This window comes from Lepidochelys kempii, chromosome 10 (genome assembly GCF_965140285.1).
Source record: "Lepidochelys kempii isolate rLepKem1 chromosome 10, rLepKem1.hap1, whole genome shotgun sequence".
NCBI classification, from domain to species: Eukaryota; Metazoa; Chordata; order Testudines; family Cheloniidae; genus Lepidochelys; species Lepidochelys kempii.
The window spans coordinates 78,769,622-78,783,888 of NC_136389.1; the positions used below are offsets into that span (position 1 = coordinate 78,769,622).

The 14,267-nt window shown below is 43.9% G+C and overlaps 1 protein-coding gene across 2 annotated transcripts in view; it reads right to left on the reverse strand.

Moving 5' to 3' along the window:
* IGDCC4 (immunoglobulin superfamily DCC subclass member 4) overlaps positions 1-14,267 on the reverse strand; it is a 185,516-nt gene that overhangs the window by 9,549 nt on the left and 161,700 nt on the right. For both annotated transcript variants that reach the window (XM_073304341.2, XM_073304339.2), the window contains one exon: positions 3,439-3,603. In XM_073304341.2, coding sequence (XP_073160442.1) covers positions 3,439-3,603 — 165 coding nt within the window. The remainder of the gene's footprint in view (positions 1-3,438; positions 3,604-14,267) is intronic.

Here is a 14,267-nt window from a genome sequence, read left to right on the forward strand (position 1 = left end):
GACTACTCATTTCTGAAAATGTTGGCCACAGCGTACAAAGCAGAACAATATTTGCTAGTTACCTCAATCCTATTCTGTAATTTGCAAAAGCTGTTATAAAACAAAGCACTTAGAATTGGAAAAACAGAACGATTTCACTCATGCAACATTTAAACAGTGTCCTATGTTCTTGGGTCCTTTGCATTTATTTTGAAGCAGGGTGTTACTATATTAGACTAAAATTTGTTAACTAAGCAGATTTCTCTATTTTGGAAACCCATAGAGAGTCTCCTAGACAATTAGCTTTAAAATCTTTTCAACGCTTATTGCCTTTGCTGGTTAACAACTTCACTTACTGAAAGGAAACAATCCAAAACAAGGAAGTGAACTATCCTATGTGTAAACTTTCCAGCTTCCTATTTAAGCCAATTTTGTGTAACATTTACATATTTTAACACTTCTCTCCTTTTGTTGACAAACTCTGATGGGTAGCTAAACTGTGATGTAAATGACACACTATAATTGGGTTGTAAAACATTGTCTCAACTCTCTACACAACATTAATTACATCCTGTGTATAACTGATTGTCACACTGCTATCTAGGAAGGAAGCATAGGATAGGTGGAGGTACTTATGAGAGGAGAGAAGACAAACAGGCAAATCTCTTGCTTTACAGAATCAGCTGAGTTTATGTCAAATTGCTTCAATGGAGCCTTGACACAGATTATGGTATTAGCAACTGCTTCATTGGAATAGATCTGTATTCCCAAGTTTGAGAACGCAACATCAGAAATGTTAATGTTGATTTTCAATAAGTCTTGGAACACTGGGGAAGTTCTAGATGACTGGAACAAAGCAAATGTGCCAATATTTAAAAAAAAGTTAAAAGGGATGACGCAGGTAATTATAAGGCTTGTCAGCCTAACATTAATCCTGGGCAAGATAATGGAGCAGCTGATAATGGACTTGATTAATAAAGAATTAAAGGAGGGTAATGTAATTAACCCAAATCAACACACATTTATGGAAAATAGATCCTGACAAACAAGAGTACGAGTTTGGTTCCTAGGGTAAAAGCACTGATATAATACTTTTAGATTTCTGCAAGGTGTTTGACAGTACTGCACAACATTTTGATTTGAAAACTAGAACTATATAAAATAAACATGGCACACATTAAATGGATTAAAAACTGGCTAACTGATAGGTCTCCAAATGTAACTGAAAATGGGGAATCATTGAGCAGGTGCGCTTACAGTGGGGTCCCGCAGGGATTGGTTCTTGGTCCTACACTATTTAACATTTTTATCAATGGCCTGGAAGAAAATGTAAAATCATCACTGGTAAAATCTGCCGATGACACAAAGACTGGGAGGGGGGTAAATAATGAAGAGGACAGGTCGCTGATTTAGAGCGATCTGCATCACTTGGTAAACTGGGTGCGTGCAAACAATGTGTTTTAACACAGCTAAATGTAAATGTATACATCTGGGAACAAAGAACATAAGCCATACTTACAGGATGGGGGACTCTATCCTGGGAAGTAGTGACTCTCAAAAAGATTTGGGGGGTGTGGTGGATAATCAACTGAACATGAGCCCCCAAAATGACTCTGTGGCCAAGAGCTAATGTGATCCTGGAATGCATAAAGAAGGGAATCTCGAGTAGGAGTAGAGAGGTTTTTTTCCTCTATATTTGGCACTGGTGTGACTTCTGCTGGAATACTGTGTCCAGTTCTGGTGCCCACACAGGATGCTGATAAATTGGAGAGGGTTCAGAGAAGAGCCAGAAGAATGACTGAAGGATTAGAAAACCTGCCTTACAGCAATAGACTCACAGGCTCCATCTATTTATCTTAACAAAGAGAAGGGTAATGGGTGAGTTGATTACAGTCCATAAGTATCTACATGGGAAACAAATATTTAATAATGGGCTCTTCAATATTGCAGAGAAAGATTTAACACAATCCAGTGGCTGGACATTGAAGCTAGACAAATACAGGCATAAATGTATAATGTTGAGAATGATTTACCAAGGATTTTTAAATCAAGATTGGATGTTTTTCTAAAAGATCTACTCTAGGAATTTGTTTTGGGAAGCCCTACGGCCTATGTTATGCAGAAGGTCAGACTAGATTATTACAGTGGGCCATTCTGGGCAAGGAATCTATGAAACCTGAATTTTCTCCTGAGCTGTAGACTAAGGATAATGGAAATTGCTTTACACTACCTTTCAAAGGAATTTAAAACAACCCTAGATTTTTGACTCTTTCTATAGGGAAAAATGCAATTCGTTCTCCAGGTTGGAATACATTAGACCTTAATAACTCTCTATGCTGAGTATTGTAGATCCTAACTCATTTTATGTGTAAGTTTACTGCACTGCTACATAAAAAAGCCAAATCTGTTTTCTTGAGCCTGAGCACAGCAGCCTCTCCATCTCATTAACAAGGAATCTGCTCCACTCCCCCCTGGGCCACCGATTCAAGACCACAAGGACTGAGGAAAGTAAGGCAGTGAGAACATGGGGATTGCTGGACCTCTGAGAGAGACACAGAGGACTCCCTGAAAATAAAACAACTTTTTCCCACTGTGACAAAGTTCCTTCTCTACCTTGGTGGGTCTTGCACTTATTGGCGGATTTGCTCGCCTCGGAGATTCACGGCAGCCCTCAGTTTGGCTGGTTCTGTGAACCCATAGTCCAGGTCAACTCCTCCTGTGTCTGATTAGGAGTTGGGACGTTTGAGGGGGAACCTGGGTCTGCCCTCTACTCCGGGTTCCAGCCCAGGGCCCTGTGGAATGCAGCTGTCTAGAGTGCCTTCTGGAACAGCTGTGTGACAGCTACAACTCCCTGGGCTACTTCCCCATGGCCTCCTCCCAACACCTTCTTTATCCTCACCACAGGACCTTCTTCCTGGTGTCTGATAATGCTTGTACATCTCAGTACTCCAACAGTCCGCGTTCTCACTCTCAGCTCCTAGTGCCTCTTGCTCCCAGCTCCTCACATGCGCTCCACAAACTGAAGTGAGCTCCTTTTTAAACCCAGGTGCCCTGATTAGCCTGCCTTAATTGATTCTAGCAGCTTCTTGATTTGCTGCAAGTGTTCTAATCAGCCTGTCTGCCTTAATTTTTTCCAGAAAGTTCCTGATTGTTCTGGAACCTTCACTGTTACCTTACCCAGGGAATAGGGACCTACTTAACCTGGGGCTAATATATCTGCCTTCTATCACTCTCCTGTAGCCATCTGGCCCGACCCTGTCACACCACGTACGCAAATCACACATGACATACAGTGTTATACTTGGGCAATGGAACAAAAACCATAATCAGCAAACTGAGACTAACTCTAAGGGGTAAATATTTTCTCTCCCTCTACAAGCAGGGAAAAAGATGAAAAGACACATAACAAATGTACCGTAGTGCACAAGCGTCTGACACTAAAATACTGAAGACACCCACCGTAACAGCATCGTACACCAGGGCTTGTAGCAAAAGCTTTTGTCCTGCATTAGAAGGCGGCTTCAGTGTTCCATTCACAGCAGCAGTAGGCTCCTTTGTAATGGCATCTCCACATCTGGCTATGCTACTAGCCCAGTTCTGATTAATTGATTTATTCCATGTAGACTGCAGAATAAAAAGGAAAGCAATGATCAGATTATTTCCGAGACACAGATTTGTATCCCTCCAAACCTGAAAGAACAGGCAGTTCAACACAAAAAAGGAAGTTGGAGAAATGCCGTATGGCTTAAAGATGTCGGTTAAATGCAGCCAACACACTTTCCAATGACGTCACAATAACACTAGCCCTAACAAATGGACATTATTACCACAGGACACGGGGGTTTAGAGCACTGATCTGTTTTGGTCCGATGCAGAGCAAGTGGATAATTGGGATTTTCTTAGCTCTGACACAATATTTCTAATACCGTTCTTCCTATGTCACATTACGAGAAGAGCTCATGCTCCAAATCTAATATGGGGTCTCTGCTGATTTCATAGATTTTAAGACCAATAGGATGCAATGTATCAGGTAACACAACACTGCATGCATCTTCCTTTTGAAGCCCTAATTCAAAGCCCATTGAAGTCAGTGGGAAAATGCTCTTTTATCTCGATTGGTTTGGTATCAGACCCTACTGCATGTACATACCAAGACACTAGTGGGTCGGAGGCAGTGGGAATAATACTCTACACTTCAGTAGCTATCTTCCTATAACGATCTCAAAGCACTTTATACAGGTGAATAAAGATCTCCATGTTACATGTGGAGAAACTCAGGCACAGAGAGGCTAACTGACTTGCCTAACATCTAATAGTGGCTCAGTAGCAAAATTAGGAATAGAATGCAGGTCTCCAATACACCACTCTACCTCTCTTTCTTAAAGTTCCCCCGTGACAGTCAGAATCTTTTAGTATTTTATTATTTGAGCTTTTCCATTTTGCGTGTTTTATATAAGGAAGGATCCCATTTTGGGCCAAATCTTCAGCTGATCTTCTGTCCGGCTTCCTCTTGCGTGTGCATATGCAAAAACTGCACACTCACATCTATTCACCCATGCTTTGCAGGTACAAAAACCTGCACGGACAGCTTGAAATGTTTAACACCTATAGAAAGTGCACCCGCAAACTCCATTAAGGTGAATGGGTTTTTCAGGGGTACATTTTAACTCTTGTGCATGCAGAGGTGTTCAAAGATGTGGGTAAGCATCTGCACCTGAAACATGCAGCTCACGTGTGTGTGTGTGTGCATGCACAATTTTGTATTACGCACGTAGAGACTGAGGGCTTTATATCAATGAATTCTGCTACGAATCTCATTCCAGGAAACCTGGCAGTAGCAAAAGCAGATGAAGCAGTTGGGTTACTTTTGAAATGCACTTTAATAGAAATTGTTACACGCTGGTCAATTTATATTCACGCACTTCATTAGCAAAATGGTTAACCATGTTCAGCAGCCACAATCGATACATACACGAAGTCGTGACAAGTTAATGTCAGAGTTACTTTGTATTATACCAAAATGGAATGGTCTAAACCAATCAGAGGGCTGCATGGTTACTGACTCACTGATGGACATCATAGTTTTCGGCACTCAGACACTATGCAAATCCCTGCAGTCTCATTGGCTACTGCCCTTAGAAGTCACCATCCACAGGCCCACCACAAACATGGCTGCCACAACTTCTCGTTTCATCCAGCTAACAGAAGACGAAAAACCCAGTTACGTCGCAAAAACATCTCACTGTTATACATTTCAGTATAATAACCGCAGCGCAAGGTGCTTCCTCTTGACCCAATAACAACTGTCTTCTGGGCTAACAAGCCACCTTTGACCTTGGAGTTACTCAGCTCACAACTGAGTTATTACTTCATAAATAGGAAGTACCTTCATATTATTCTCTATTCATGTTATTTCACAGTATCACAGTAACTCTTCTGGAAGAAACAGTAAGGATTATTTGCTATCTATGAGAATAAGCAATGTAACATTTTTGTTTAGGACTATGAACGTTATTGGAGAAGTAACTGTACCATAGCAATTATGGACATTTACCCATAACACATTGGCTAATTCTCTCCAGGCTTGCCTGGTATTATACTAGCTACCACTAGTCCCTCTCGATGTTTTAACTACAGTAGTTTTTGTGATGGAAGGATGTAAGCCAAAGCTCGAGTTCTAACGGTGCATCATTATGATTATTTATCTACCTCTGTCAATGCACAGGGCTGCGCAGTAAGAGAAAGCGGATAAGTAATGAATTGGTCTCCTACTTTGAAAGGCTGCCTAGAACAACTGGTTAAGAATTTATTTTCCTCTTTCATGAAAAATGTCAATGAAAATAATTTTTTTAAATTGTCTTTGGCATTTGTCTTTGAAAGGTTTCATGGGATTTTGTAAAAGATACTTTTTTCATCAACCAAAAATGGAAAAAGAAAATTTAAAATTTTTTTTGTTTCATTTGGTCAAAAAGCCAAGTTTTTACCCTAAATAAAAGTTAAAATGAATTTCTTTGCAGCAACTGTTTTGTCTAGAAACAACATAGGACATCAGGTGGGTCGCTTTGACAGCTATGGCAATTTCCTGCAGTATCTTTGGGAGCTCTCACTTTATTAAGTTTATTTATCACAATGGGCTAGGAATTGTCTGTAACTCCATGGGGGATGGAAACCACAGACCCCCAGGAACTAAGAACACTGTGGGGTGATTAGGCACATTCACTCAGGGCGTAATGCCTCCACAGAGGTATCATCACCTGGAGAGGCTTATATATACTGGTTCAAACTGGAGTCTCCAGAGACCAACAAAGAAAGGACTTTGGACAAATAGCTGAGTTTAAACGGACTCAGGTCCATCTTTCTGATCCACCAAACAGACAGGACCTTCTGCCTAAGCAGGGCCGCAGTCTTTCCTGGGAGAGGCTGGAAGATTTTGGCCTACTGAGGCCCCATAAGACTGATGGGTGACCTCTGGGAAGCTTTTAGCAGGTGTATAGGAACTCTTATTGTTGCTATTATGTTTTCTCTGTAACGCTTTCATCTTAAAAAGAAATGTGCTTGCTCAGACCAGGTCTACACTACAAACTTATATCAGTATAACTACGGCGCTCAGGGGTGTGAAAAATCCACATGCCTGAGTGACACAGTTCTACCGATCTCACCACCGGTGTAGACAGAGCTATGTTGACAGGAGAGCTAGCTACCACCTACTGGGGAGGTGGATTAACTATGCAGATGGGAGAAGTTCTCTCATCGGCGTAGTAGTGTCTTCACTAATGCGCTATGGCAGCGCAGGAATGAGAGATGGGAACAAGCTAGCAGTGACATTTCGGTTGAGCAAAGGGGGTGGGAGGCCATGCAAGAGAAAATTAGAGCCTAGATATGGAGAGAAGCTGATTTATGGGGAACCTTCATGGGGGGAGAAGGGAATAATGTGGATTCTATTGTGGGAGAATGCATCAACTCCCCACCGGGAGAAATGTCGGGCCAGAAAGAAACCAGGAACAGTTCTAACCTATTGAAAATTAATTCAGTGATAGAAACAAATGGCCTTTTTTGGAAATAAATGGATCTTTCAGTGCTGCCTGATGGCATCATTTACTTTGGTGATTGGAACAATCAGTATTCTGCACTACGGAGAAAGACTCACCACACAAGTTCACTATCAAGGCACGTTCAAGCTGAGGTATGTGTGAATGGATTCCTGCGTAAAGTTAGAGCCCGGGGAAAAAGGGTGGTTGCTTCACCAATACAGAGGCACAAAATGGGGCGGGGGGGGGGGGTCTTTTTTTTTTTTTTTTTTTTTTTTAAAGCAGACCACCAAGCTATTCTTAGTAGAGCTTCAAATCCCCCAGGCAACCAATGTTACCTTTTAGTAGATCTAATTAAATTATATGGGCTGAATGCAATTTGTTCTGGGTTCTCATGGCTTCCCTTTGCAATAAACTGTTGAATGCACACCTCTGTGCATGGGAAATGCGTGCCTTTAAGAGCTCAAATTATTTCACAGCTCAGACTATTAGTTCATGGACAGAGGTAATTTCTTTGCAGGGCTTGATTTTACTGGGCAACCTTGTGTTTATGTGGACTCACCTTGTTACCAAAAGCTTAGTGTGGCTACAGCCACTCCTCTTTCTGGCCTGGAGGTTAAGCAGAAATGTAGCCCCATTTTTCTTTGGTGGTCTATTTGTCCCACAAAGAATAAATTCCCTGAGAACAGGAGAAGAGCATGGAGGTGGAAGGGAGGGAAGCTGTAAGGTTTAAATGGAGGAAAATCTTTTTCTCTCTCTCTAGACCTAATGCCCAGTGAGGATAGCACAAAGCCAGTGTCTGGCTGCAAGAGCAAAGAGGCTTCTGACACCAGTGTGACCTTGTATGAGTCATTTGACCTCCTTGTGCCTCAGTCCATCTGGCTGGACATGAGGTAGCAACGCAGGACCAGATGTTGCACGGAAGCCGAGGATTCCAAAAAGTCAGTCACTTACAAAAATCAGACGTTAGACCACGTTGTCGGGGCTGGCATCAGGCAAATAAAAACAAAACACTCATGTGCATGCTTGGGAGGTGCTGAGCGCCCTCGGCCCACTTTGACTTCAAACAGCAGCCGAAGGTGCTCAGCACCTCGCAGGATGAGACCTCTCTAGATAATCATTGCTTTGCACAAAAACCTCTAGGGGCCAAACCTTGCTCCTACTGAAGTCCCATCGCTACGGGATCAGGCCTATAGAGACCAGCTATCAAAGACGTTGTTTATGCAGCAACGAGCTTCAGAAAGAAAGATCGTCAGTCCAAAGCTGTGGATTTCAGGTGCTCATTTTCAAAACTGCAAATATGCTGATCATGGTGACAGCAGCTCTGCTAATGGTCACTTCTTGTACATTAACAATACAGTCTATTCTGGACCAATGCCTCCTGCACCTCTCCCTCATTTGGGTCAGCGATAATTAAACTAACTGTAAGTAATGAGAAAACAGACAAGTGATCACATATAACTGGCTGGGATGAAACACAATAAGGAATATTAATAAATGAAACAGCATTTAATTACACTAATTTGCTCCTGCTGCCATCTGAATGGGTTTCTGCAGATAGGCCAATTACTGGTGGATTACGAGCTTTTTCCAGAGAACATATCATTACTTAGCAAATAAAGTCTGAATGTTTCAGACTAGAAGGTATATAACACACACACGCGTGGCCATATGTGCAATTATAGATATCTGCACGCACACACACACTATCAGAGATACCTGCTCACAAATAACACACCCCTACCCCTTGCATACCCGCACACTCCTTTTGTAGGCTTCCTGTGCAAACCAAAAACGTGGAAAGAAACAGCAACTCCGGTGCAATCCCCAAAGGAGTAACTGCTAGCGGAAATGTCAATCTGCCATGTTTACATAGGTTTTGATGACTCTGGGAACAGACTGTTCAGCTCCGGTTGAAATTAGCTGTGATGAAGAGTAAAGTTTTTTTGTACCAGTTTGCTATTTTCAACAAACAAACAAAAAACCCCATCCACTTCACCACGCAACTGTATACCATGTTACTCAGGCAGGTTCCATTTACAAAAAAAATTCCCTCCTAGAGAGCTAATATCTCCTAGGTCAAGCACTTGCAATTAGCTCCAGGTCTGTTTGTTGAAGCTTAGTTTCAGAAAGCTGGGGGAGAAGTTGCAGGAAGTCAGGAAAATGGTCTCTGGACTTTTTACAGAGTATTAGCTAAGGAGCGGTGTGTCAGTCTCAGATTTAATTTAGAGGGGCAAAAAAATCACTCTCTGAATAATAAACTTCGCATCAAACGAGAGAAGGAATACATAACCATCTTCCAATAAAGGGCCGAGAGCAAAGACATTTCAGTTTCAGCTAAACTCATCAAAGCAAATAGACTTTTCCCCTGTAACCTCTTTGTAGTATCAGCAACTGCTGGTAAAGATGGTATTGGTTCACGTTTCCTTCACCAGCAACAGCTTGTGATTTCCTGCAACTCTGTTAGCTGGAGATCGACACTTAGAATATGTACATAGCCATTTATACCCTGAGTGCCAAAGGAGTCTAAAGAACACTGCCTCTCACATCATCAGCCCACCCTGAAACCTTATTTGCTTTGGGATCACATCTGTTTAGACTCAGTTTAAATCCCATGCAAGACAACAATGGGAAATTTCAGCCGTGCCCATTTTCGAGTTAAGAGCACCCCGCTGAAGAGAGTCGATTCATTACAGAAGCTGTGCCTCAGTCTGCAGAAGAGGGTGCAATGACCCCATGTCATGCAAACATACAGACACCGTGGTAGGCAGCAGGGATACAACCCAGGAACATTGGACCCCAATACAAAAAAAAGCTCAGGCCTCTACCACTTGAGATAAAGGAGACTTTCTGTTAGCTGTCAGCAGGAGTAAGGCTCTTATTTAGAACTGGTTGGCAAGTGTCCTCCTCGGCAAATTTCAACTAAAAGGGGAAAAAAGTGGCCACACTACATCTCCCATGATGCACCACTCTCTACCCTCTTCCTGAGCCTCTGTAGTGCATCAAGGAAACTAAAGTCCACTGCGGAGCATGCCCTGTTAAGAAGAATGGAGGCGGCATGAGGCAGCCAAACTACAACTCCCATGAGGCACTCCAGTATTGTCTCCAAATCAAAATATGTTGGGTGTTGGTGTTGAAAATGTTGGATTTTTGAGCATTAAGTGCTTGGACGAAGAGTTTCCATGACAAGCGTACACATTTTACGAAAAATGTCATTGAGTCAAAACCAGTTAAATAGAAAAGTAAAAGAAAAGCCCCACCCAGTAGAGGGAGACAGAGTTGTACCACCCTTAGCCACTACATTATAAGCATCATTTATCGCCTGTCCTGTTGGATACCAAAGGTAGTGGTGTTTAGGAGGTGCATTTGGGAGGGAAAGGGAGCTGTGGGAGATGGGTCAATGATAGGACTAGTTAGCCTGTTGGCGCATCCGCAATTCCCCCGATGACAACTGAAAACCAGCATTTGAAGAAGACACACTGCAGGACGGACAAAAAACTATCCCAAAAGGGGCATGACCCTCCTCTGGCAAAGCAGCTGCCAGCACTATGCAGGAGCGCCACCAACTGGCCTCTGCTGACAGCTCACCTGCAGTGGCAACCAGCTCTCATTACAGCTGGGCGGTTCAAATGTTTATTTATAAGCAAGGAGAAAGGATGGCCTTGTGGTTAAGGTACTGGGCTGGAGAGGCATGTTCAATTCTTGGCTCTGCTAGAGGCTTCCTGTACGTAGTGTCTCCGTGCCTCAGTTTCCTCATCTGCAGCATGGGTATGATAAAAGTATCTCTCTCTGTGTGTCGATATGGAACCTAGTGCAGCAGAGGCTCCAGTCTCAATTGGGCTATCTCAAGGCTGTGGTAATACCATAATAAAGAAAAATCAAAAGGGAAAGCCCTAAATATGACTGAATGCTAAACCAAGAGCCTCAATGTGAATTAATGGAGAAAGAACGTACAAGCACTGAGAGCAGCTCTTTTAACCCAGCTGTAACTTCAAGCGCAAGGTGTTCACAGAACAACAGATTTCTGGCTGAATGATTTCGAATCCAAGAGCCTATTTACTAATTTTAAAGGTCATGTAGCCGTGTTACTGCCAATTTCGTGGCATCCCAGCTACATCAAACTGTGTAAGAGTAATTGCAGTAGCAACATGTGCTAAGCCTTGAGCTGTCAAAAGATCCGGATCAAGAATAATACCAGATTGCACATATAGAGCATGTTTCAGCTGGGGATCTCAAAGCATTTTAAATCAAGAAAGCTCCGTGATAACCCTGGGAGACTGGTAAATGTTATTAATTGTATTCATTTTACAGATGGGGGATTGTGGTACAGAGACGTGTGTGAATCAGCGGCACAGCTGAAATCAGTACTCCAGAGTCCGTGTGGCCAAGTGGGTAGAGCATTGGATTGACACTAAGACGACCTGGGTTTTATTCCTGGCTCTGCCACTGCTCTGTTGGGTGATCTTGACCAAGTTACCTCACAGCTCTGGGCCTCAGTTTCCCCATCTGTAAAATGGCACTAACGATGCTGAGCTCCTTGAAATCTACTGGGGAAAAGCCCCATAGAAGAACTAGATCTTGTTGCTGGCACTCCTCTGCCCCAATCATTAGGCTGAACTCCCTTCCTGTTAATGTCAAAACCTGTCAGGAATGGGCTGGATAGCTCAGGGGCTGAATGATGCAGCCTTTCATCTCTAGTTAAATGATCTGAATGCAAACCCAGGACAGTGCAGTGAAATGAGCTATCTCATTTCAGTTCCTAGGACTGGAATTCACATCCTTGCTGGTTATCTGATGGCATTCACAGCATAGAGGGTAAGGAGTGACTGGATCATGGAGACTGCCCTAGTCTCCTGTCCCTACATCCAGCTCCCTGCAACCAGGTCTTGCTTTAAAGCACATAGGCGTGGCAGGAAAGTCTGCCCTACCGGTGTCATGCTGCTCCCATTCCCTGGAGAGCCAGGGGATTTCTGTCTCCAAGTAATGCCCATCTGGCAATTGCTATAATTTAATATCTTGCAGCCCATCTGTTGCACAATCATCTAGAGCTGCAAGGATGGATGGAGGGACGACGCAGTGGGCGAGAATGCGCACTGCCACGGACAGACCCGGGTTGGGAGCAGCCCGGGGGACGTCACTCCTTGGTCGGACCTGTGCTGGAAGCAGGGGAAGGGCAGAGTACAGCATGCATTGGGCTCTTGCATCCCCTAGTGGCCGGTTACAGGCTTGGAGAAGGAGGAGGAAAAGGAGGAAGAGGCTTGCCCGTCCAGCTACAGTTTAATTGCACTGCTCTGAGCTATGAGGGAGGAAGTATCCCTGCACAGAGCTCCAAGTGGCTACAAAAGCCTTCTGCTCAGCAGGCAGGAAGGCTTCAATTTCAAGTTACTGCCTGAGAAACATACAGCTCCCTAGGAGTGGGCAGCAGGAAGATACTGGTAAGTGGGGCTGAATAGCACTTTGGAGGGATAATGGGGCACAGAGATTTTCACCTCTGGGTCACTAGTCTGAGATGAATCAAGTTGCTACTAACTGAGGGCTGTTTGGTGCAATGGGCTTGGTGGGTCTCAGCCCAGTTCCCGGGGGACGGGCACCCACATCACAAAAGCCACCAGCCCAACTGGCAGCGTCGTGGAGATGGAATGACCTCCTCCCTGCCAATGGTCAGGCTGGAGGTGCAGGAAAGGCAGGGAAGCCAAGGGTGGGGAGGTGTTATGAGCGTTAGGCCTGTTCTGTGGGATACCATGTCTGTCTCTGGAGTGGCACTCGGCACCTCCCACCAGTGCTGTGGCCTCGTGATGTTTACTAGAAAAAGAAACATTAAAAGAGAGCGAAAATTGCCTACAGTGTCCCTTTCATCTGGAAAGAGATCAGGTCACCCCACAGAGCCAGCAGTACCTCCGGGGCTTCAGACACAGGGTCGGAGAAGATGAGCAAACTCTAAACTCCTGGCGAAGGTGCAATTTCCTATACAAACCAGACTGGATCTCTTCTCTGCTGAGTGGGGCTTTCCTGGGGTCATTCTTCTAAGTCCCCCACTTTCCTGTTGTTCTACTGCTTTCCACGCCAGGGGTTTTCATAGCCTCACTCACAGCTCAGAGCAAAAATCCCCTTAGCACAGCAGAGCTCAGTCTGTTGCACAGTGGACCAAAACCCACTGTGAGACTCTTCCCTCCACTCTGATCTCCATGGCTCCTAGCCAATGTATTCACACTACCTGCGGCAGGAGTATCTAGGTTAAGCACTCATGTAAAGAGCTGCACAGGGGATGCCATCTGCCGCATGCAACAACCAATGTATTCTGGCATGTGTTCTTGAGCCCCATCTCCTGGCACCTTGTTGATCCATTACCTATTCACATTCTATACAGACACAGAGCCCTCTTGCAACAATTTGGATGCTATCTCTATCTCTGCAGTTACAAGGCTTCTGCCAGCCATGCCCCTTCATTCAGTTGTTCACCTGAGTACTGATGGATTTACAGCTTAGCGTCCATGCCACGCTAATGCCTGAAGAATTTTTATGTTATGGTCTGTTTCACTCTAGAAATTTCAGAGAAAGAGAGAAAAGAGGAAAAGCCAGAAAGAAGAAAAATGCTTCTCAGTTCGACAGCACCTTCCATCGGAGGCTTGCAAGTCTTCATGAATTAAGCTGTACAGCCCCTTTTGGTATTTACAGGACTCAATTTCCTTAGGATGGGAAATGCCATGGTAAATTTAACAGTTGCCAAGGAGATATGTCCTGATTTTAATGATCACTACTGTAGGAAAGTAGCATTATCACCATTTTATGGTTGAGGAAACCAAGATAGGATAAGTTAAGTGATTTGACAAAGGTTATTTAAAGAATCTGTCAGAACTGGCAACAGAGTTTTCATCTCCCGACGCACAGCCCTGAGCTGTAACTATAAGGCCAGGCCTCTCTCCAGTGACCAAAGAGCAGAAAACTACATCTGCTGGAATTATGGTCCCCATTTTCTAAGTTACAGTGTCCAGATGTACATGCTCCTGACTGCATGCACCTGGGGCATGCTCACAAATTGAGTTAAGTGCACAGGTTAAGTTTGGAATTTTGGAAGCGTCTGTACAATACACTAGCTCACTCCATGTCGTGATGTCTCCCTCCACTGCCCATGTCCAGCAACTACAACAGCCTGCTCCTTGCTGCCTGCTAAAGGAGTGGCTAGGATTTTGTGCATTCAGCACTGAAGATCCTGGTGCAGTCGACGCAGATGACCATGCTCTATATGTACGCAGCCAGGCT